We start from the raw sequence: 24,398 nt of genomic DNA on the forward strand, positions 1-24,398 counted from the left end.
GACATACTGCAACAGGGCCAGCATTCAAGAAAGCGATCTGCCCACCTCCCTCCAGGTTAGGGTGGGTTCCCTGTGGCCCCTTCGCATGCTGCTAAGCTAGTCCAAAGGAAGCCTGTAAGGGGTTCCCACCAGCCCCAGTCAGCCAGTCAGCATATCTAATGGTCGGGGGTGAAAGGAAAGCAAAACAAAAAACAAAGAGAAAAAGAGAAAAAGAAAAATCACGCCTACAAAGAAAACCATATCGTCATACTAATCGTTAACATTGACTTCCTTCCTTTGTTCTGAGACCTCATAGTTTTTAATCGTTCTGTATTGTTGTGTCTAGTGTAGATTACCTCTATCTTGCACCATTTTTCAATTTCTTTAACCCTGCAAAGCTTCATGCATTACATCCCGATATACTTACTCCAGAACAATGTTTTTTCACATATTCTTTAACACAATCCCATTCTTTTACTAATTTTTTGTCCGATTGTCCCCTTAAGAATGCTGCGAATCTTGCCAAATATATATATTCACAAAATTTGATTTGCCATTCTTTTATTGGTAGGATTTCCCCCCCTTTCCAATTTTTTGCAATGAGCATCCTGGCTCATTGCAGGATGCTCCAACTCTCCAATTCTAAGGTTCTATGAAAATGAGTGAGAAAAGGGGGGGGGGTTCCTCCCAAACCGGAGTGCCACATCCCCATTCTGTGATGCAGAATCTCCCCAAGCAAAATTCACAAGAGATGACTTTTAACTGGAATAGAAAAGTCCATTCCATTCCAGTCTGTAGTGCCAGAGAACGGGGGAGAGAGGAGCTCTCCAAAAACAGCCGCAAGGGACTGGGGCACTATCAAAAGCCCAAGTCATAATCACCGCCCTTGAGAAAGCTTTGCATTTTTATCTTTGCATCCTGTTTATGGCTACAGATTGAAGACACACCAAAGCAGATGCATGCAACCACCACCCTACTATCCAGAGGGTCAAGGCTGTCTTGCTAATGAACAGTCCTTATTTTTATTTGACTCCATAAAAATTGTTGCCATATTTAAGGCAGTGCCCTCATGTCAACCCAGCGTGGTGGGGCTTGCCTGCCCCATATGGCGGGTGGTGGCTTAAAACACATAAGGCTAGAAAGCTCTTTGGTACACAGGCAAATGTGAGGCCTCTCGCCCCGCTGCAAATGGAAATTCCATGAATTTCCATGCTTATTTTTATTGGTTAGGGAGGAGAAAAAGTAGGGCTGGGCCTCAGAGGAGAAAAGCTAGCAAGGAAAGAAATTGCATGAAAGGGAGCTGCCCCCAGGTTGGAGCCCCACCCTCCAAAGCTGAAACTTGAGAACGCAGCGGCACTTTCACCTGTTTTGTCCATCATGCGGTGGAAGAAAGCCTGCTCTTCTTTTATTTTCTAAGGAAATCTGGATTCTGCATTAGAAGCTGCAGCTGCCGTGAATTCCCAGAAACTCCAACACACTTGCCATGCGACAGAGCTTGCCTTTCACAGCCGCACTCTCCACGTGAGGAGGGGGTGGGGAAGACCTGGGATCTAGTTCAGGATTCTTATGAAGTAAAGCCGAGGTTCTCAGAAGTTTCAAGGCCTTGTAGCTGTAAAGACTGTGGGACTATTTAGCAAGCCTGTGTTTAGCGAACTTAGTAGCTCCCAGGTACCTTTTTCTTTTGCAAGGGAGAGGGAGAAGCAGATGGAAACAAAATATTTCAGGTGTCAGGGTTTTACAGACTTTTCAGACATTACAGTGGTACCTCTGGTTGTGAATGGAATCCGTTCCGGAGCCACGTTCGCAACCTGAAAGGAACACAACCCGTGCCTGCGCACGTACGGGTCGCGATTCACCACTTCTGCGCATGACGTCATTTTGCACATCTGCTCATGCGCGAGCAGCGAAACCCGGAAGTAACCCTTTCTGGTACTTCCGGACTGCCGCGGGACTCAACCTGAAAAGACGTAACATGCAGCATTCGCAACCCAAGGTATGACTGTATTTGTTCCCTCAGGGCAAGATGGGTGTGAACAGGCCTCGGGCACCCGTGCTCAAGTAGAAGGGTGAAAAATCACTAGTGCAGACTGGTTATTACCGCTTTCATCATTTAAGTGCAGGACTACACAGCGCCCTGCTTCATTGGGGTGCCTTTCCATTGCAGCCAGCTTACACACGGTGTTTTGTTTTTCAAAAAATAAATGCACAGTGAACTCTACAATTCAAAAGCTTGCAGAAACACACCCAGCCACCCTAGAGCAACGATTTCTGGTCTCAATGAAAGTTTGCCATTGAGAGCGACTGGCCAGCCAAACTACACTTTCCTCCTGTGTTACGTCTGAGTAGACACGTGCACAATTGTACTGCAGTGAATTCTTATCTCCCACACAGAAGGAGAGATGGCGCAGCCTGTTTGCAAAGTTCTAACCTTTGCCTTTGGTGGGGAGGAGGGATTCCATAGCACGCACCCACACTCACTCACTGTGTAGTATTATTTGCAGAAAATGATTCCTAGGGACTACCCTGATCCCACAAAAACAGACCACAGGAAAAAGGCATCCTGGTTGCTGGGCAAAAAGGAATGGAAACTACAGGAATTCCAAGGACCTGAAAATAAGTCTGAAGCAGAAAAAGAACACGGAAGAGGAGGGGAAAACAGCAACTCTTTAGGACCACAGGAATAACTATACAGTAACCTGGTGTCCAAACAATTCATTGGCTAAAATGGTTGGAGCAGTCAGTCCAGCTTGTTTCACAGAAATTTCTTAAGACGGGGTACCTGCATATTTTGCTTCCTATTTCTCTGTCTAGAAGGGCAAGAGACTTCCTTCTTTAGAAAAAGGAAAGCTCCGAGTCTGGAGCCCCTGCCCAAAGGCACCAATGAAAACTTCTCCAGGTGCCACCTTGCTTGTGGGTGCCGAGTTGGTGACCTCCACCATGTAATACTTCTCCTGGCAGAGCACAATGTCCTATACCAGGGGTGGAGAACCTGGCACCCTCCAGATATTTCTGGAGGGAAACTCCCATCAGCCTCAGCTAGTATGGCCCACAGTCAAGCATGATGGGGTCTGCAGTCCAACACCAGTTCAGAGGTCTGCAGTTATAGTTTCCCTTTGCAAGATTGTCACAAGCACCATGTCTGACGCTGAAAGGTTTGGGAGTTTGTTTTTAAAAGAACCAAGCAGGAAGATTTCCAGTGGTCAGAAGGTAAGGCTTCAGAGGAGCTTGGCTCCTTCATTAGATCATCCCAGTGTTCACAAGGCCAAAAATCAGCAAAGATATTTGCCATCCAGGAGATGGGGCGGGTCATGGCCCCGGCACACAATCTTGAGGGGAGCAAACCAGCATCTCTGTCGCGCCCTGCCTGGCTCCGGCAGTGAGGGCTGGGTGAGTGCCAAGGGCAAAGAGCATCCTGTGCCCCTACCCTGCCCGGCGCATGAGCACCTGCCTGGCAGCGTCAGCAGCAAGAGTTGGGTGAATGTGCTCCACTCCCTCCGGTGAACATTTGCACCACCCCTGGTGCTGGCAAATAGCGCTACACCCCTGCCCAGAAGAGTCTGGCCTACAACACCTCTGCGCTCTCACTGGAGGGAGGCAAGCCCAGGAAATGCAGGTGAGGAGGGGCCACCTGCTCTGCATGCGGAAGGTCCCAGGTCCAATTCCAGGTGTCTCCTGGTGCCAAGAAAGGGCCCCCAAGCCCCAGGAGACCCCCTGCTGGTCACAGGTAGGCCACAGTGGGCTACATCTTCCTCCCCACACCTTCATTGAAGAAAAATGTGGTGGACAGAACCAAGCCTGCCTCACATGTAAATTCAGAAAGTGTGCCTCGGCTACCGGAAGGTTAGCCAACACCATCTTGAACCCATTTTGAGGTATACTCCATATTTAGGTGCCAGCAAGCCTCTCACCAACACCAGGCTATCGAGGGAGCGGGTTGCAATGCCAGCTGCTTCGAATGCTTGGCATTTGCTAGTGCAGCAATCTTGTAGGTCAAAGTCACCCACCAAGTATTCCTGAAAAAACAAGGCACCAGTGGGCGATTAACCCCTTGGGTAAGGTTACTGCCATAAAAGGGGACCGCGTATATAGTGTGACAGACAGCCTCAGAGCCTTATAGGATTACAGACACCAACCAATACACCCATAAATCAGACCTCTGAAGTCTGAGGATGCGTGGAAGTGTGCAAACTACTGCCCAGAGGGGCCACTGCACCTGTGTTTCCTCAAGAGCAGAGGGACTAGCGTCCAGCAGGGCCACCCGCTGCTAAAACTGAGGGGAGCCTCAAAACTCATGTCTGTAACAACACTGCAGCAATCTGCCAAGTCAAAACTGCCCCACGGCAGCTTCCCCTGTGCCTCTGGGCCAGGCAGGAGACCATACCTTCTTTAGCTTGTCGTTCTCCTCCATGTACTTCTTGGCTGCATCACTAGCTCCTTCTGCCTGCTTCTTGAAGGCTTCGTTCGAAGCCAGGACGGTGGCGTGCTGGGAGATGAGGGTGACCAGGCGTCTCAGCAGACTGCAAGGACAGAGGCAGAAGGTGGCTCAAAGAGGGCATCACAAACCAAGTCAACAAGAGAACTAAGACACACACAGAGAGGTCTTTAGATCTGGGTCTGCTGTAAAGGGCACTGGAGTGACCTAGTTGATAAAGCACCGGGTTCAATTTCCAGGTCCGCCACAGGCTTCCCAACTGGCCTTGGGAAAGGAGGATTTTGTACTGGAAACTGGGGGTGACAGTAGCTTCCTTACCCACCAAGGCTGTCTCTGAATACTGGGGAAAGCAAGCAAGGGACACAACTTGGCCTTGCCCAAGGCTAACCAGGTGAGACGTGAATCTGAACCCAGTAGTGCTTTATCAGCTGGATCACTGAAGCCCCCACTTCCAGTCATAAAACGACTGAGCCATGCAGACCCTTTGGGGAAAACAGAACAGCAAGGCCTGGTCTCTGACCAGAGAAGACTGGTAAGAAAATGGAAGGCCGGTCTTGCCTTCAACAGGATCATGGGTTTAACTGCAGTAGAGAAGACTGTGCTTCACGTCAAAAGTTCAAGGATGGGGACCTGTGACTTTCTGGACCACCATCTCCCACCATCCGTGGCCACGGGCCATGCTGGCTGGGGCTGACACAACCTGGAGTCCAACATTATCCATAGGGCTACTTAGGATCCCCAATCCCGCTTCATGTCAAGGTTCCCCAAACCTTTGATAAAAGAAGCTGCCTTATACAGTCAGGATATTGGTCCATCAAGTCCACTATCGTCTGTACCCTGACCAGCAGAGATTCTGCAGCACAGGAGTTCTCTTTCCGCACCAAGACAGAAGAGAGCAAAAGCCAGAAGTGCAGGCTCCATGGAGGGCTTGGCCAAAGCCTTTGCTGCCTCCCAAGTCAGGAAGGAGCAAGTCAGAAAGTGGTTGTGGCCCCTGCCAATGCAGGCACAGCTCCACACAGAGAACCCATTCTGCCAGCCCTTCTGCAATTGTTTATATCAAAATATGGCCTCTCTTACGAGGTTGTCGCTCACCAGGGCTCTCAGCTTAGAGATAGCTTCTTCCCCACCCTCCACCTGCTATCACCACTGCTTCCCTCCATCTTAGCCTTATCACTTCTTGCCCCATCCCCACCAGAGGAGCAAGAACAATGAGGCAACGCTTCCTGGACTTGAAAGAAGCCACTGCACGTCACCCTTTCAAAGAGCAGCTCCTTTTCAGCAGTAGAAGAAGACTCTACTCTGTGAGGTGAGTGGGGCTGATAGACTTCAGAGAAATGTGACTAGCCCAAGGTCACCCAGCAGCTGCATGTGGAGGAGCGGGGAAGCGAACCCGGTTCACCAGATTACGAGTCTATCACTCTTAACCACTACACCAGTGTTTCCCAACCGGTGTTCCGCGGCACACTACTGTGCCGTGAGACATAGGCTGGTGTGCCGTGGGAGGGAGGCGGGCGAGAAGCGGCGGCGGCGAGGATCCGGCGGGGGTGGGGGGAGCGGGGGCCGTCGCGCGCAACCGAACTCACTTGGCGCGCTGCCGGCTTGTCCTCCTTCAACCCGGGTCGGGCCAGGCCTGCTCACGTCCCCGGATCCCCTAGCAGCAGCCGCACGCTCTCCAAAAGCGCAACGCTGCGCGCAACCGCTCGGCCAGCTGGTGCTCTGCGACTCCGCCCTTTCCCCTCCCAGCGCCGGAGGGTTCGCGCGACCGCAGCTGTTCCCTTTCGCAGCGCGCGGGAAACAATTCCAGGCCGATTGCCTTGTGCCGAAAAGCACCGCCTCTCCTTCCAGCTCAGGCCCGGGCCGCCGGCTCCCCGAATGACGTCACGGGGGCGGGGCTTTAATGGTGGTGTGCCGCGAGATTTTTTTCCGGTAAACAGGTGTGCCGTTGCCCAAAAACGTTTGGGAAACACTGCACTACACCACGCTGGCACCACAGGAGGCAGACTAACATATAGAGAACCATGCAGAACCATTACACAAGCCCTTCTGGCAGGCTGCCACATCCAGGAGCCACCAAGCAGATCAGTCGCGACAAGGGAGTGCCAGGACACAGGCCAAGAGTGCCACCCACAAAGCTCAGCCTTGGCCAGATGTCAAACAGGCTTTTGCCACCACCAGATGACCACTGTCTGTTAGAGGCCACAGACCGAAATGTCGGTCAGAGAAGGGAGTGAGGTGGCAATAAACCCAGTGCAAGGCGAAGATGGCCCTCAGCACAGATTCCTCTGGCTGCAAGAGCTGCCAACGCAAGGCCACAAAGCGGAACGAGAGAACACTGGCAGTCCCTTCGAGTGCTTCAATGACAAGTGAAGCCCAGAGAAGGGTGGTTTGCAGCTCTCGCCTGGAGAAAATGCTCCTTCCTGTTTTTTGAAAAGCTTCTCTCGATAGCGAGGATACAAGAGTCAATGTGCTTTCAAGGGCAAGGGAAGGGCAATGCCACCTTGGACAAGCGTTATGGGAGTGAGATCTGGCCCAGGACTCCCAGTTCCCTCTGTATAGCCATTCTGAGCACGGACAACAAATGCATTTTGCAACAATGAAAGGGAAAGTGAGCTGAGAAGCTGCAGCCCAAGGGCTGTGCTCACAAGACCAGAACATTCTGCCTCCTGGCCAGACACTCACACACAGCAAAGATATGGAAGCCGACAGCTCCCCCCCCCCCATCCCTACTTCCAGCTCCAGCTGCACAGTCAAGCACATTCCCTTTGTATGCAACTCTGCACCCAGGCTGCTGATTTATGGCCCACAGGCATTGTTCACACCCTTTGCCAGCTGTCCTGTACAGCCAAAAGCGGCTGCTCATCAAACCAGAGAGCTGGCTGGACAGGCACTGCAATGGACACAACAGAGACCCTGCAGCCTGCTCACAGCGCCAGGGAGGACATGAGCCCCTGGTTCAGCTGGCCTGTGAGCAGCTGCTGCCAACGCAAGGACCACTGGCAACAGAGAAGGGGTGGAGCAACTGGTCTGCATGCAGGAGGTCCCAGGTTCAATGGCATCTCCAGGTGGGGCTAGAAATGCCCCCCCTGCCCCCCTGGGGGCTGTGGCTTCCAATCAGCGTGGCAATATCCAGACCAGCCTTTCTCGGCCTGTGGGGCCCCAGATGTTGTTGAACTACAACTCCCATCACCCCTAGCTAGCAAGGCCCGAGCTCAGGGATGATGGGAGTTGTAGTCCAACAACATCTGGGGACCACAGGTTGAGAACCGCTAATCTAGATGGACAGCCGCTCTAACTCAGCATGAGGCCATCTTCCTACACTTGGGGAAGAGCCACATCTCAGTGGCAGAGCGTCTGTTCTGCATGCAGGAGGACCCAGGGTTAGTCCTCAGCACCTCCAGGTAAGGCTAGGAACACCCCCTGGCTGAACCCTGTACAGCCTCTGCCAGCCTGTGCAGACAATGCTGGGCTAGATGGACAAATGGTCTGATGTGGCATAAAGCCTCTTCTGATACTCTCAACAGGTTGCAAAATGAATAGCAAACACAAAAACTCATTATGTGGGCAGGAGAAGAGAGAATAACTTTAGGAATTGGAATGTCACCTCTTTTAGGCTTCTTACTGTTAATCTCAGAAGCTTCTTAAGAAAAAGTTGGCTCGAAGGGCCAAGGGCTGCCTGGCCCTCCCTACAGTCCAAGGGCCCAGAAGTGGTGGTTCTGTCCAGAGAAAGCGTCCGGCTTGTGCTCATTAGGGCATCACTTTGTGGCTTAATCCCCAACTCTGAAGAGTCTACTCTACTGGCTTGTAGACTCAGCTGCTGTCCTCATCCTCAGGAATTTTCAGTAAGAGGTCAGAGATTATGCACGCCTGCCACCTTGTGGCCAGAGAGAGCACAGCAGGCTGCTTCAACCTCTGCAACTACAGTGGTACCTCGGGTTAAGTACTTAATTCATTCCGGAGGTCCGTTCTTAACCTGAAACAACACTTTAGCCAATGGGGCCTCCTGCTGCCGCTGCGCCGCCAGAGCATGATTTCTGTTCTCACCCTGAAGCAAAGTTCTTAACCCGAGGTACTATTTCTGGGTTAGCGGAGTCTGTAACCTGAAGTGTACGTAACCTGAAGCGTATCTAACCCAAGGTACCATTGTACTTGACTCTAGTCTAAACAGCAGCAAACAGAATACACTGGTACCTCAGGTTACATATGCTTCAGGTTAGAGACTCCACTAACCCAGTAATAGTACCTTGGGTTAAGAACTTTGCTTCAGGATGAGAACAGAAATTGTGCTCCGGTGGTGTGGCAGCAGCAGGAGGCCCCATTAGCTAAAGTGGTGCTTCAGGTTAAGAATAGTTTCAGGTTAAGAACGGACCTCCAGAACAAATTACCATAGGTTCTTAACTAGAGGTACCACTGTATGCCACAGGGGTTGGAAACGGGAGGTCTTTGGTCAACCACCACCTGGTCCTCACAGTCAAGAGGAGGCAGTGCATGCCCAGCTACTGCATAGTCCCATCATTGATTATTATTTGTATACTGCCCTTCATCTGAAGATCTCAAGGCAGTTCACAGCATAAAAATACGTAATAAAAAGAAGAACGATCTGTGGGAACTGGAGTCCAACAGCATCCAGAGGGCCACCTCTTAGGAATCTTAGCAAGTCCAGGATAGTAAGTGGGAATACAGAAGGCACTGGGAATAAGGCACTGAGATGAGCAGTTGCATCAGTCGCAGCCAGATTGCATCACCCTTCGCACCCACTTCTTGCCAGTAAGGCCAAATTGTCAGTAAGGCCCTTGACATAGTTCTTGCAGATCGTGTTGCTGTATAGAAATTTTGACACCCTGCCTCCTCCAAGAGGCCTTCCAAAAGAGCTAGGCTGCTGTGCCAGACTGATGCTGAAAACAGGAGTCCTGCTCTGAAGACTAACCGGTTTTTTACAGCATAAGCTTTTGATGGGATGGAAGCCACCCAGACAGACAAGAGAGAGAAAAGAAACAGAGAGAGAGCACCCAGTGAGGCTCTAAACGGCCTAGGACCCTCGTACCTACGGGGCCGCCTCTCCCAGTATGCCTCAAGGTCCATAAATAGCAACACCCTAGTGGTCCTGAGCCCTAAGGAAGTCAGATTAGCTTCAACCAGAGCCAGGGCCTTTTCAACACTGGCTCCGGCCTGGTAGAACACTCTGCCTCATGAGACTAGGGCCCTGCAGGATCTGATTTCTTTCCGCAGGGCCTTTAAGACAGAGTTGTTCCGCCTGGCCTTTGGCTTGGAGCCAATTTGATTCCCTCCCCCTCTTTCTTTTTCCTTTCTCCTTTCTCCTCCTGTGATGAGGCTGCATTTTAATATTTTAATGTTTCAATATTTTAATGTTGTATTTTAATCTTGTTTTTAAGTTGTATTTATTCAACTTGTTTTTATTATTGCTTGTTAGCCGCCCTGAGCCTGGCCTTGGCTGGGGAGGGCGGAGTATAAATAAAAATTATTATTATTATTAACCAGGGACAGGAAACCAGTGTGGCCCTCTGGATCAGGCATCCCCAAACTCGGCCCTCGAGCTGTTTTGGGACTACAACTCCCGTCATCCCTAGCTAACAGGACCAATGGTCAGGGATGATGGGAGTTGTAGTCCCAAAACAGCTGGAGGGCCGAGTTTGGGGATGCCTGATCTAAATGCTGTTCTCAAGCCCTGACCTAAACAGAGCAACGCAAATGGGAGCAGGGAGAAGAGGCAAGCCCCTCTGCAGCTCACATCACGCTCGTTGTCAAAGCTTCCAGAAGGGAGAGCAGGGAAATGTGATGAAAACCGTGCCTCCTTTTTGTACAGCAGTGGTTTTCAAACCTATCTTCAGGGAGTAATTTTTAGTATTGCTTTGCCTGCCAATCTGCATATCTAACAGTTGTTGAGACAGCCTGGGCATGCACCGTGCGAACAACACTGCAGAAGGTTAACTGCATTGCTTATGCAAGGGTGGGGAGACTTTTTCGTCCACCATGGGGGCCAACCTTGACAGGCGAGTGGTGCAATCCATCCCAGAGGTGAAACTAGGCTTTATTTCACTTGGGTCAAAGACCCAGTTGGGTTCCCAATCCCCCAATGCACATTTGCATACACACACACACACACACACACACACACACACAGCCTGGGAGCCTCAATGGCGCCCCTCTGGAGGCTTCACCTGAGCAAAAACCCTGGCTAGCCCCCACCTCCTATAGCTACGGCTCTAAGGCAGAAAACACCAGATGATTGGCAAGTGGGTTGTCCCACCCACCCCTCCAAATTCATTGTGCAGGGTTCCCAAACTTGGCGCCACAGCGCAGGAGGCACTGCCAGCCTTGTGCTTTCCATGTTCTGTAGGCTGAAAGGAGCAGCACAGGCAGCTTCAAAGAGCAGTTGTAAAAAGGGAGAAGCAGCTTCCACTGAATAGGAACCACATGCCCACCTCAAGCAAGGTGCGTTCTCATTGCCCATCATTTGATGCCATGACTGGGAGTATCCCTTGCTCCAGCAAAAAAAAAAAAACAGTCAGGAATCCACTTTAAGCTCCTGGTTGTTCCTTTGAAACCCCACCCTTACCTGTCCCACACCTGCTATCATGTATGTGGGGCGGTGGGCCTGTATTCACAAAAAAGCCTTGTAGGCCAAGTGGGCAGGCCTGGCTAGCCATGTTTGGCCCATGGGCCAGAGGCTCCCCACCTCTAGCTTTGCCATCGTCTTGGGTGGCGCTGTGGGTTAAACCACAGAGCCTAGGACTTGCCGATCAGAAGGTCGGCGGTTCGAATCTCCGCAACAGGGTGAACTCCCGTTGCTCGGTCCCTGCTCCTGCCCACCTAGCAGTTCGAAAGTGCAAGTAGATAAATAGGTACCGCTCTGGCGGGAAGGTAAATGGTGTTTCTGTGCACTGCTCTGGTTTGCCAGAAGCGGCTTAGTCATGCTGGCCACATGACCCGGAAGCTGTATGCCAGCTCCCTCGGCCAATAAAGCGAGATGAGCGCTGCAACCCCAGAGTCGGTCACAACTGGACCTAATGGTCAGGGGTCCCTTTACCTTTACCTTTTATCCAGCTCTGCAGCCAACACCTACGGTGCAAGAGAACCAGGCAAAGTGTCATTAAGGGGAGATGTCAACGCCTGCCTAGAAGCTTTTCTCTGCAAAGGAGAATATATGGAGGCCACCCTTGCAAGGGGGAGAGGGATGCTCCCTAGAGAACTCTTTGCTACTATACGCAAGAACTATGTCAAGGGCCACAAAGTAAATAATTTGGTTCTCACTGGCAAGAAGTGGGTGATGCAATCTGGCTGCAGCTGATGCTCCCCTCAATGCCTTATTTCCAGTGCCTCCTGAATTCAAACCTACTATCCAAGCCTTACCCAGATTCCCAAGCATCTGGCCCAGGGATTGGGAAATGGTAGCCCTCTAGATGCTGTTAAGACTCCAGTTTCCATCAGGCTCCAGGCAGCATGGCTAATAGTCAGGGGTGATGAGTCTGGCCAGCCACGCAGCTTGCCCGCCACCTGATCTGGCCTCAGCAGTGCCCCTGAGGTACTCACAAGGACATCAGCAGCGAGAAGCCAGCAATGTAGAGGTTCCGCTGGGCTCGGAAGAGCTTCATGTGATAATGCTCCACAGCCCCAGGGTTGGTCTGCAGGTTCACTTTCTCGGTCACATCGTCATATTTCCGGATCTCACGAATGGCATCTGCAAGTCACAAATTTATACACGAGTCAGAGCTCCGCAGACTGACAATTTATTTGCAAGCCTTGCTTGAACTTAAGCTCTGGTTGGTTTCTTGAGATTTCGTCCCAAGCTCAGCCCATTGCTGTGAATCCATGAATCCGGCTGCAGTCTTTGACAAGAATCCACCAAAAGCCATCATGCCACAACAGCATGTGTTCCGCACAAAAGTATAAAATGGAGGTAGGTTTTGGTCATGCCAACTTGAGGGAGGGAGAATGCTTGTCCCACTGACCAACGGTAGGGCCCCCAAAGCAGGTCTTAGACTGATGGGAACATAAACAAGCTTTTCAGCTGCCCCCACACAATGCAACACTTTGCTACCCTCCTACCATGAGGAGCCTCTGGGTAATTTCCACTGGTCCAAAATATAGTAGGATAATTTCTGTCTAGAACTAACCTCCAGGAGTGTATCACACCTCCAAGAACAGGGCTGGGGACCTGCAGCTCTCTAGCTATTTATGGACTCCAGCTCCCATCAGCCCCAGCCAACACGACCAATGATTGGAGGTGATAGGAGCTGTAGTTCAACAACTACTTGGGGGGGGGGTGTCACAAGCTCCCCAGCCATCTCTGAAGAGAGCGCCATTAGCTGCCAGCTTGTTTTCAGGCCCAGTTTAGGGTGTTGGCTTCCAATCTTTAAAGCCCTCAGTGGCCTTGATCTAGGAAGCCACTTAATGAGCTCTTTCTCCTATACTTGTCACCCACCACATTAATTAAGATTGACACATGAGACATTACTTCATGTAATCATGATCATCTGAGGCAAGATCAGCTGTCACCAGGAATAGGATATATTCAGCATGGCGCCCAAGTTAAATTCTCTCCTGAGAGAAATCTGTCAGTTCCACTCCATTATCATATATTTCAGGGCTTTTTTTTTGGTTAAAAGAATAATGACAATGAGGTGCCGGTTCTAGGAGATACCAAAGTGCTGTGGGTGCCAGCACAAAATGGCTGCCATGGGCATCAAAGAAACAGAGGTGCCAGTACTCCATACTGGTGAGTACGGTTAGAAGGGGGCGGAAAGGCCCTGCTTCTCATGCTTGAGAATTAAGCCAATGTTAGCTGAAAGGTCTGTGTAGACGTAAGACAATGTCACCCCTCCTTCATTCCGTTCCATTCTGAAACAGTACGAATGCTTTTGGGTATTAACATTACAAGCCATTTTGACAGCCTAAGTCATGGCAATGCATGATTGCAAAATAAAATTTTGACTCCTCACTGACTGTGCTAAAGGTGAAACTATTTCCTCACATATTCAGCCTCGCCAAGTATTCTAAAAGCAGCGGACTTCCAATACCAGGCGATACGTTGGTCACATGATTGTGCTGCCCAGGCCTCTTTTTCTTTTAGCAACAGAAATTGCTGGGGTGCAATCCAGATGGCGATCACAGTGCATGGACCGGGGTGGTGGCGGTGACCCTACTCCACAGCTTTTTTCTAACTAGAAATTTGCCACAAGCAGCTTGGGAGGCAATTTTGAGGGGGGAAATGTGTGGAGAAGGGACAACTCCCTCACCCCACAAATCCTACCCAAAGTCAAACCCCCACAGCTGATATTTCCAGAAGGAAAATCAAGCTCAAGTCACATGGCAAACATATCATCCAGTCTGGGTCAAATGTGATAGTCATGTTTCAAGAATATATGGGGTTAGCAGGAAAAAGGTAACTAAAGTTTGAAGTGACTGAGAACTAAAGCACTGAATTTCTTCTCCTCCTAGGCCCGGTGTGGGGATCCTGAGGCCCAGGGGCCAAGTGCACACTCATCTACCCCCAAGACTGTTGGGATTCGCAGGATACTGGATAAGTCTGCAGGCTTCAACAGGATGATGCAATACTCTGCTGGGTCAGAGTGACTCAGCAGGAGTGTGATTAGTGTAATTGGCTATCACCTGTTTTAAAAAGGAAAGCCTGTTTAACAGGGGGTGTGGTGGTTGTGCTGTAGTGTGGTGGTGCTGTGGTGGAGAGTATTCGTTTGTAAGTACTCTGTATGGACTGTTTCTTTTGTAAATGCCTGTATATGACTCACATTAAAAAAGGACTGCACTGAAAAACCTGGAACTCTTAGTGTTTCGCTGAAAACGCCGCGTGGAATACGCGACAAAGACCTCTCTATCTGGCCCACCCGACTCTCTCCAGGACACAGCCCACACTAGCACCTGCCCCACTTTCTCCTTGAGGGCTTTTGCCTGACTGGAACTGAGACTAGAGAGGTCTGCATAGGAACCTCTGGATTTTACATGACTTGAATGGAGCCTGCTATATGAAAACGAGTCATGTCTGGGGTTCTACCCATCTTTTTCCAACAACTTCTTCTGCTAGCGCAATGGGGCTTGCCCCTCCAGTTGGCTCTGGGGGTCAGGAGAACCACTGGGACAGCAGGCAGGTGGAGGAGAAGGCAGCTCATTTCATCAGGAAAGCAGAAATGAGTGAGCCGACAGAGCGATCTGCTTAGCTCTATGTTGAATTCATTCCCTAAAACAGGACGGCTGACTGAGGACCCACGGGCTGGACTTGCCTTCTTGTGGTGCCACGTGAACATGGCTCATTTTGGTTCTATAATAAGTTTCTGCATTTGTGTGGAATACGGCACACAAGTCCATCAGCTCCATCCCTAGGCAGCCCCAACAGCCAGACGGCACAAACTGATGGGATGGTGCTCTACTCACTCATAAGACAAATGCTTCAGTGGAGATTCCAGCATTGCAGTGGGTTGGGCTAGATGTCCCTCAGGGTTTCCTTCCAACTCTACAATGCTGAGTCCATGAAAGGGGTTTGTACAGAAAAGTGCACTTCTCACCCTCACTGACCCACTGAAAACTCCAGAGGGCAGCAGAAGCCAACTTCTGGCATACCTTGCAAGCTCCATCTCTGCATGAACTGCAGCTTGCATGTGCCATTTTAACACTCTCTTGCCAAAGGAAGCAGAAGCAGAGAAACCTGCTGAAGAACAGCCAGAAATGTTTCACAGGGAAGAGCCTACCTGTCATTGGGCATGTGCTGCTGGCTAGAACTCTGGATTCTGGGCCATCACCGCAGGTGACTCTAGAGGCAGTGACAAAGAACATGGTGCCCTCCAGGTGCTGGCGTGCTGCAACGCCTAACAGCCTCAGCCAGCATGACCAACGGTCAGGGATGATGGGAGTTGTAGTTCAGGGGCAGCTGAAGGGCGCCATGTTGACCATCCTTGCTTTAGGGGAAATCGAGCATCTCTAAGGCAACAACCCAGCCACAGAATCTATCTTAATGGAGGGGGAGGTAAGAAGGTGCCCAACTTCTGATCCAATTTATTTCTAAGCCGTTTCTCCATCTCAAAGGCCTTCAAAGTGCCGGCAACCTTATCTTTTAAAAATATAGAATTCTGCACCATAAAACTGGATCAGGAGTGACACGCACACAATCCAGGGGAGAGCTTGTCCCCAAAGGCACTACATAAAGGCTGGGCCAAGTGTCGAAATGCTAGCAGGGAGAGGGGGCCAAGTGAGCCCTTCAGGGCATGGAGTGCCATAATCTGGGAGAAGCAACCCAAAAGGCTCTGCCCCATGTAGAAGGTAGACTGCATCTCTAACAGTGGCAGAGCAGGGCATCTGCTGAGGACCTCAAAAGGCAGACAAATATCACATGAAGGAGGTGGTTTCTTGAAATGCCCAGATGCAAGGGACTTAAAACAAATTGGTTTGCTTTATGTGGAACTGGTGTAGTGGAGGTAGGGGTCAAAAGAGCAGCCTCATTTCACAAGGCTTCCAGGGTCTCTCCCCCACCCCCCATCTGAATAGAATACATTGCCATAACCCACACAAAAGATATTTGGCATCCTAGCCCAACTGCTGATGATGTTGTTGTTGTTGTTGTTGTTGTTGTTGTTATTATTGTTATTATTATTTTATGTGTACCCTGCCCATCTGGCTGGGTTTCCCCAGCCACTCTGGGCAGCTTCCAACAAAGATTAAAAATACATCAAAATGGATGCAAAGCAGTTGTCTACTCAACTGTCCTGAGCAGTTAAGTGCAATGGTGAAGTAGAAAGAAGGTACCGTATTTTTTGCACCATAACACTCACTTTTTTCCTCCTAGAAAGTAAGGGGAAATGTCTGTGCGTGTTATGGAGGGAATGCCTACGGATGGCTGGGGGGATCTGCTGCAGTCGTGAGCAGAGGATCCATGGTTCCCCTTCCTTCCCTCCTCCGTGGCTCGCTTTGAAACAGCAAAGCAGGAGAAGAGCCGCTGAGTGAAGAGGAGAGACAGAGACCCTGCTTGCTTTATAGGAGCAAAGCGGGAGAGGAGAGGAGCCGCTTACACGAGTGTAAGCGGCTCCTGTCCGGTTGGCTCCTTTAAAGCAAGCAGGCTCTCTGTCTCTCTCTCCTCCCCACTCGCTAAATAGCAGCAACGTTTTTTCAAGCAGGCTCTCTGTCTCTCTCTCCTCCCCACTCGCTAAATAGCAGCAACGTTTTTTCAAGCAGGCTCTCTGTCTCTCTCTCCTCCCCACTCCTCTTATAAGAGCCTTCTCCTCTTATACCCCTCTTCTGCATTATTAACAGCATCCTTCTCCACCCACCCCACACGTGTTCTCTGTCCCTTGAGTGCTTTTCCTTCCCTCCCCACTTAAAACATGGTTACAAAGCACGGATCCACACGGATCCTCAGGATTTTTGCACTGGGTCACCCCAAATTCACCATCAGATCACATAGCACGTCCATGGCTACAGCTTGCACCAAAAAAATCACGCACCCACTGTTGCCTGGGGCCACAGTGGTGCAAAAACGTGGTTACAAAGCACAGATCCACATGGATCCTCAGGATTTTTGCATTGGGCTACCCCAAACTCACCGTCAGATCACATGTCTGTGGCCACAGCATGAACCACAAAAATCATACATCCACTGTTTCGTTTAGTTTTTTTTTTTCTTGTTTTCCTCCTCTAAAAACTATGTGCGTGTTATGGTTGGGAGTGTGTTATAGAGCGAAAAATACGGGTACCTATAAAGCAGAGGTCTGTCATCTCCACCACTTTCGCACCTGCAACCCCCAATATTTTGACACCAGCTTTCCCCCTCTGATTTATCTTCAACTCTTACTCTTCTAGGATTTTCCAGAGCACAGAACTGCTTCTGATTGCCTTTTGGATTTCACAGCCACCCTGTGAGGAAGACCCCAAGAAAATTCATGGCTGGGCAGCATTTGAACCTCAATCCTTCACGGCCAAACCCAGCACAGCACTCTGGGCAAAGCCCTACCCCAGCTCCATGGAGGGAGATGAAAGGGTGGTTCTCCTGAATCACTGGCCAAGATAAAGTTGAGCGGGTGTGGAGAAAGGCCCTGAACCACAGCCACGTTCCTGTCCCCTTTCTGTCACAGTGCTGGGCTATGAGCAGCTCAGAGAGCACAGGAGGAAGGAGTGGCCCAAGGCCCTGGGGACCTGGCCAGAACCTGGCAGGCACAGGCAGAGAAGCCAACGCTCCCAAGAGCGGGTGAGGCGAGAACACCCGCCCCAAGCACACTGGCTTCCTTCCACTCACCAAGAAACAACAGGACCAGGATGACTATGAGCACAACAAAGAAGGTATTCCCATAGGCCAACATTATCTTCACCAAGCGGGACTTGAAGATTTTCTGCCATCTGTGGAAGAAGGTTGGAGGTTAGGATCAATGCTTTGCAGGCAACAAACACACTTGACCGCAACACAGGCAGCAGCTTGTTCTGGTATGGGTGGGGAAGCAAAATGGAGACAGGACCCCGTTTTTCCTCTCTTGGGCTATTTAGGAGGCTGTGGACAAGCGACGACCAAGACTAGGATGGTAAACTTCCAAACGCAGTTGGCCTATAACATTCCCATCATCCACAAGTATTACTTACACTGGCTGAGCTGATGGGAGTCTCAGCAACATCTGGAAGGCTCTAGGTTCCCCCTTCCCCACCTCCAGGGATTTCCCGCCTCCCCGGTTACCTCTGCCTAACCTGACACCATGGAGCCACTTTCAGGCAGAAGGCATTTTGGGACTACATCAATGCCTTGGAGGGAGTGTAACTCTCCTAGAAGAAATCAGGAGACAACTCGGTAATTGCCAAGCAACAAGGTTCTAGGCCTCATAGCTGGGAAGGTATGTTTGTAAGGTGAGCAGTGCCTGTGAAAGTCTCAAAAGCCGGAGGAGCAGCCAAGGAAGGCTTCCAGGAGCTAGAGACAGAGCTGAAGTGTCCCAGGCAGCTCTTTGCTTCTCCCAAAAAGTTAGATTAGCATAACTATGCAGGGTTTAAGTAGGTCATTTTAAGGATTGTGACACATGGCACCAAACACAAAAGTATTTTTTAAGCAATTGCCTCTCATTTTCCAATCATGTCACACAAAAGATTCCATCAACAATCGGATTTCATTAACTGAATTATGCAAACTAAGTTTACAAGCAGTGTTAGAAACTCAGATATAGATCGCCAAATGGCACCTTAAACCAAGGCTGCGGTCACCCCAGTGGCACCATTCCCCTCCCACCCCCATGGGATGATGACAATTATTATTATTATTATTTCTGTTTCTATACTGCTTTATATTTTAAAGAACAAATCTCTGTGTTTTACAACACATTAAAACATCAAATAAAACAATTCAGAATAAATCTAATTCGGGCTTCAGGGAAAGTATTTCAGATTCTTCTCGAAGTGGCATTTTGTTTTCCTCAGTCGCCAGCCTGGCATCCAGAGATCTCCATGTGGTCACAACTGGACCCGCACCAGTCGCAACTGGCTAATTCCAAACACCGTTTACAAGTTTATGTAGCAAAACATGGCTTTTCTTGCTGCAGAATCTGCAAAATTTGGACTTAGCAGGCTACAGAAATTTATTTCTTAGTGCATCAGAATACAAACAGCCCTGACGGTGAGCTTCACTAACAACCTTTGTAATAGTAATAAAAAATTACTTCGCCGCCCTTCTATAAAGTTCCAGGGTTGCAGCACTTTTTAATAGGTATTTTAATCAGCTTAAAATAAATTAGTGTCGTAGAATAGGGTGGTTCCTAAGAACACTGTCCAAGAACTATGTCCTACAAAAGGGCTGTTGCACCATTTCCTAACTACAACCCCCCTCTGAGCTACTTAACAGATGTTTGACAATAAGGAACTTGGCTAAATAATTGGGAGTGACTTTTCATCCACCTCCTTGTCTCCTCTCACAGATTCCAGTGACAACCAGATATTAAAAATAATTTCCCATCGGTCTGCAAGAGCTAATCACTCTCACCCGGCTCAACCCACTGTTTCGTTGACAGGCATCCGCCTCCTGCAACATCCTAGAAACCAAGGCCGAGAGAGGGTGTGATTGCGTCCTTAATTGTGTTACACAACAGCTGTGGCCTGGAAAGGCTCCTAGGTTCACCCGCAATCCCATCCCCACCTCAGCTCACCTTGTTGCTGAGATAAAGGGTATGCACAGGAGGAAAACGAGGAGGACTTCTGCATAGAGGAAGGTGGCCACAGCCGCCCACTGGAGACTCATCGTGAGACGCTTGGAAGGGACTTTACGTTGGAGAGGCTGAAGACTTCACGGCTAGGATGCAATTCTTAGCTGGAAGAGAGAGAGAAGACACTTGAATATGAAATTTGCTGGGCAAAATCCCCCATCTTGTACCCTCGCAGCAACAACCGCTCAACTCCAAAGCTAAGGTTTAACTTGTATGGCACACTGAAGGAGGGAGAAGCCTCAGCTATTGGTTCCCCCTTATCTATTTAGGCAGCGCTGGGTAACCTATGTTCCTCCAGATGGCAATGGACTCCAAATCCCATCACCTCCAACTAGCATGGTCAATGGTCAGGGATGACCACTGGGAGTTGTACAACAACATCTAGAGGACCACAGGTTCTTTCCTTCTGCTTTCAAGACTGCCTAAGCTTATATACCATGCAAGTTCACTGCCATCTCAGAGGACAGCCTTTGAGTAAGCTCAGGCAGGGTCTGCCTGCAGGATCAGAGGCGGTGTATCTTGCTGGGGTTCCACAAGTGGGGCAAGTCCCGTTGCCTTTGCTATGGGCTTTCCAGAGGAATCTGGTTTGGCCATTATGAGAACAGGATGATAGACTAGATGGGCCTCTGGCCTGATCCAGCAGGGCTCCGATGTACTTAAAGTCTGTAATGTTCATGAAACCCACATCAACACCCCCCCCCAAAAAAAATGTATTTGGCACAATGGCCAGAACATGTCGTTAAGCTGCTCAAGAACTGGAACAAGTTTGTTCTTTTTCCTTAGGGAATTAGGTTCATCCTCACATTTTAGCATTTATTCTTTTGTACCTTGTGAGCTGCCCAAAATACATGTTATATAGTTTGTTTTATGATAATTTTGATTGTTCCTATCTTTATACAGTTTATCATCATCATTATTATTATTTTAATTTAGTACCCGCCTTTCACCCTAAGGTTGCAAGGCGAGTCACGGCAATTAAAAAACTTACAACTGAACAACACAATCACAAAAAATAGGGAGGGTCCTGGTCTGTAATTTTATGTACACCACTTAAAAACGTTAATGGTTTAAATAAATACATATATTATTTATATTAAATAAATATATTCTTAACACAGCTTGCTCCATGGGAGATTTCTCTTTTTGCAATCCAGCCAGAGATTAATGAAGCTCCCAGACAGAGCCATTAATGAAAAGTGCCCTATGATAATCTTCTGCTGTCTCTTTAGATCAAGTAGTAGATAGGTAGCCGTGTTGGTCTGCCATAGTCAAAATAAAAAATTCCTTCCAGTAGCACCTTAAAGACCAACTAAGTTAGTTCTTGGTATGAGCTTTCGTGTGCATGCACACTTCTTCAGATACACTGAAAAAGAAGTGTGCATGCACACGAAAGCTCATACCAAGAACTAACTTAGTTGGTCTTTAAGGTGCTACTGGAAGGAATTTTTTATTTTTTCTTTAGATCAAGGCCTCTTTCTCCTCCCCGCCTCCATTTTGATTTTACCTTCAGATTAGGGTTGGGGGAATCTGTGACCCTTCAGATGTTACTGGACTGCAGCTCCTTCCCATCAGCCCTAGCCAATGACCAACGGCCAGGCTTGTAGCTCAACAACAACGAGGGCCACAGGTTCCCCATGCCTGCTTTAGGCACAGTCTAATGCTCCCATTGCTCGGTCCCTGCTCCTGCCAACCTAGCAGTTCGAAAGCACACCAAAGTGCAAGTAGATAAATAGGTACCGCTCCAGCGGGAAGGTAAACGGTGTTTCCGAGCGCTGCTCTGATTCGCCAGAAGCGGCTTAGTCATGCTGGCCACATGACCCAGAAGCTGTACGCCGGCTCCCTTGGCCAGTAAAGCGAGATGAGTGCCGCAACCCCAGAGTCGGTCACGACTGGACTTAACAGTCAGGGGTCCCTTTACCTCTACCTTAATGCAAATAAGCAGGGGCCTTGGGGCAGGGTCTGACACCCCAAGAAAAACTCTTTTAGGGAAAGAAACAAAAGTAGCGCTTTCTGTTCAGTACCATCTTTCCTGCACAAACATTTAGGGGGTGATGCTGCCATGGACACCAGGATAGTGCCGTACCTAACAGGCAGTTCATTCAGTAACAACTTGTAGGCCTCCAGCCCCACAGCAAGCATCAGTGTTTAGAAGCAAGCAATATTTCACCCTTTGCTACCTTTACAACCTTTGCACAAACCCAATGGAAGAGTTGCATTTGAGACTAGAAAGCTCTTCTCCAATATTTCAGCATATTACTTAAAAACGTGCAGGCATGGAGGCAATCCTGGAACAGGCCCATAACCGCCAGGACAGCAGAGGGGTTGCCACAGCCTGTTCACTTCCTTTTATCTGAGCATTCGGTGCAGAAATAGCCCACCAGGGGCTTAAAGAGACACTTGCAGCAAACAGGGGTTTCGTTTACCGTTCCCTGCCTCACTTCCACGCCCAGAGAAAGCACCAGAAAAAGTTCTCTCCGCCTCCCCCAGTGTTACACCATCACCCACATTCAGAGAACACGTGGGCAGGGCAAGGAAAATCATTCCCTTTGCAGTATGTACTGGGAACACAGCTATCAAGGCAAGGTGCAAAGCAAATTTTTGGTTTGCTATGGAAACCTAAGGCCTTACAAGGGCGGCGGGGGGGGGGAGTTCTGTCTAACTCTAAAGCTTGCTTCTAGGTTGTTAAACTTTAGAAATGTCCGAGCAATAAGGCAGAGCCGTAGCTACGCGGGGAGCGGGAGCTAGCCGGGTTTTTTGCCCCGGGTGACGCCTCCGGGGGGCACCAGCCTGTGTGCGTTCGCAAATGCACGGGTTTTCTTTTGCCAGTCTGGGTCTTTAACCCGGGTGAAATAAAGCCTAGCTTCGCCCCTGCAAGAAGGCAATGCGTTTTCTCCCACGCAGAACCAGCCGCAGGATCCAACAGGGCTCCTGCGAACCACCGAGGAGGCAGGATTGTTGCAGAACCGGTCTGTGCGCGCCTCTTCCCACGCAAACGCCCAGCAGGAGCAGCAAACGGAGAAACCTGCGCGCCGATGGGTTTCGTCCGCTGCCTCCGAGGAGCCTCACCCGCAGCGCTCGCAAGGCGGGCAGACACGCAGCCCAAGAGGAACGTGGGGAAGAGTTAACTGCGCGCGACTAAAGGGGGGCCGCGCCTGGGAATGGGCATTCAGGGAGCTGCAGCTGGAGCCAGGGCGGTGCGCGCCTCTTGCTTCCCGCCCGCCCCCGCGAGATTTCAGAGGGGCAAGAGGGGGAAAGGCCCCCCGAGAAGAGCCTGCCTAGGGGGCGGGGAAGCAGCGATAGCCCACGCCGGAGCCCCTCTCTCCCGGGGAGGCCTCGGCCGCCCGGCCCGCTCCTGCGGCGCCCTCGGCGCGCCCCTGCCCCGCTCCCGCGCGCTGCCCCCGGGGCGAAGGCCGGGCGGCGCCCCACTTACCAGGCCCTCCAGCAGAGCCCAGCTGCGGCCGAAGTCGGAACTAGAAGGCTGGCAGGCCCCGCCTCTCCCGGCGGTGGGCGCGGCATCCCAGGGTCTCGTCGGCCGGGAGGAAGGAAGAGGGCGGCCGAGCCGGGCGGAAGACGCCTCGCCATCGCAGTGCATGCCCGCCCTCGCTGCTGCGTCTTTATGCTTAGGTTCTTCTTTGGTTCGGTTTCTTCTCATGCAAAGGGAGGGACTCCGCAGGGAGCGCAGCCCCGGCAAAGGAAGCGGGCGCCGTAAAAGAGCAGAAAAGTTGTTTTCTTGGGACTCTCTCGAAAGGGCTGGAGTTGCGCACATGCGCGCCTCCAAGGGACCTCCATTTTAGGTTGGGTGCTTGCAATGTGGGGCCGCCCCATTGAGCCGATGAGTCGGCTTTGCGGCTATAAAAAAATGAAGATGCGCATATATAGCGGGCACACGCTCCGCAGAAAAATGGGAAGGGGGGATTCTTGCAACAGAAAAATACAGATCGGCCTTGCTTTCCTCGACTGGTTCCTGCCTCCACTCATTCTTCTCTGACCGATAACGAGCAGCGGGTCCTGGGTCCCTTGGTGGGAAATTGGGACTTTAAAAGTCAACCCCAAATTTTATTATAATATTGCTTAACTTGCTACTTTTGCATGACAAGCTGCGCCCAAAAAGCAGCCCACAGCAAACGTTGCAAAGCCTTGGAAAGGCAAACGTGCAAGATGCAGAGTATGCCAGTAAATTTTTTTAAAGCAATTTAGCAGACGCAGAATAAATTGAGTATTACCCCCCCCACCCACACACACACAAACAACCCACCCAGCACCAATCTAGGCGTAAGTACATAAATACAAAGCAAAAAGGAAAGTTAACCCACAATAAAGTTTGTGGTACTGGTCTTGCTACACCCAAAGGCGCCTGGCTCAGTGGGGTTTGCTTCTGCACAGCTTGCATAGGAGTGAACTGCAAGACCACAGGGTGATGGCGTTCTCTGGACAGTTGAGCTTGCAGTGGGCACTGTAGTTGACCCCTCACAGAGTTACAAGCCACAGCAGCCCCAAGGTACCGATGCCCTCAAGTATTTTCAGGGGCAAGAATGTGCTTCAAAATAGGCTTTAAAGGAATAGCATGTATAAGGGGAAAGCTGACTATAGGATAGCCAGACCTGCCTTATACCTGGACAGATTGTCAGCCTATCTTCCCCAGTATATTCTATTATTAACAGCTAGCATCCCTCCTCACAAAGGGGTCTTCCCCATCATACGCAACTTGAGATCCTTTAAACTAACAAATAAAGAAGACTTAACTGAATCTGGGACTTTGCACATGCGAAGCAAGTGCGCTTTCACTGGGCAGTGGAGTG

General features: G+C 50.2%; 1 protein-coding gene across 1 annotated transcript in view; it reads right to left on the bottom strand.

Annotated features, from left to right (window-relative positions):
• Positions 1 to 23,391, bottom strand: part of BCAP31 (B cell receptor associated protein 31) — a 39,009-nt gene extending 15,618 nt beyond the window's left edge. Inside the window, exons 1-5 of the mRNA XM_083482848.1 lie at positions 23,030 to 23,391; positions 19,543 to 19,703; positions 17,664 to 17,764; positions 11,960 to 12,107; positions 4,361 to 4,496 (exon numbers count right to left, since the gene is read on the bottom strand). Coding sequence (XP_083338974.1) covers positions 4,361 to 4,496; positions 11,960 to 12,107; positions 17,664 to 17,764; positions 19,543 to 19,634 — 477 coding nt within the window. The 5' untranslated portion in view covers positions 19,635 to 19,703; positions 23,030 to 23,391. The remainder of the gene's footprint in view (positions 1 to 4,360; positions 4,497 to 11,959; positions 12,108 to 17,663; positions 17,765 to 19,542; positions 19,704 to 23,029) is intronic.
• Positions 23,392 to 24,398: the final 1,007 nt, after the last annotated feature.

The sequence above is a fragment of the Podarcis liolepis genome (assembly GCF_965112155.1).
Source record: "Podarcis liolepis genome assembly, chromosome: 17".
In the NCBI taxonomy this organism is placed as follows: domain Eukaryota; kingdom Metazoa; phylum Chordata; class Lepidosauria; order Squamata; family Lacertidae; genus Podarcis; species Podarcis liolepis.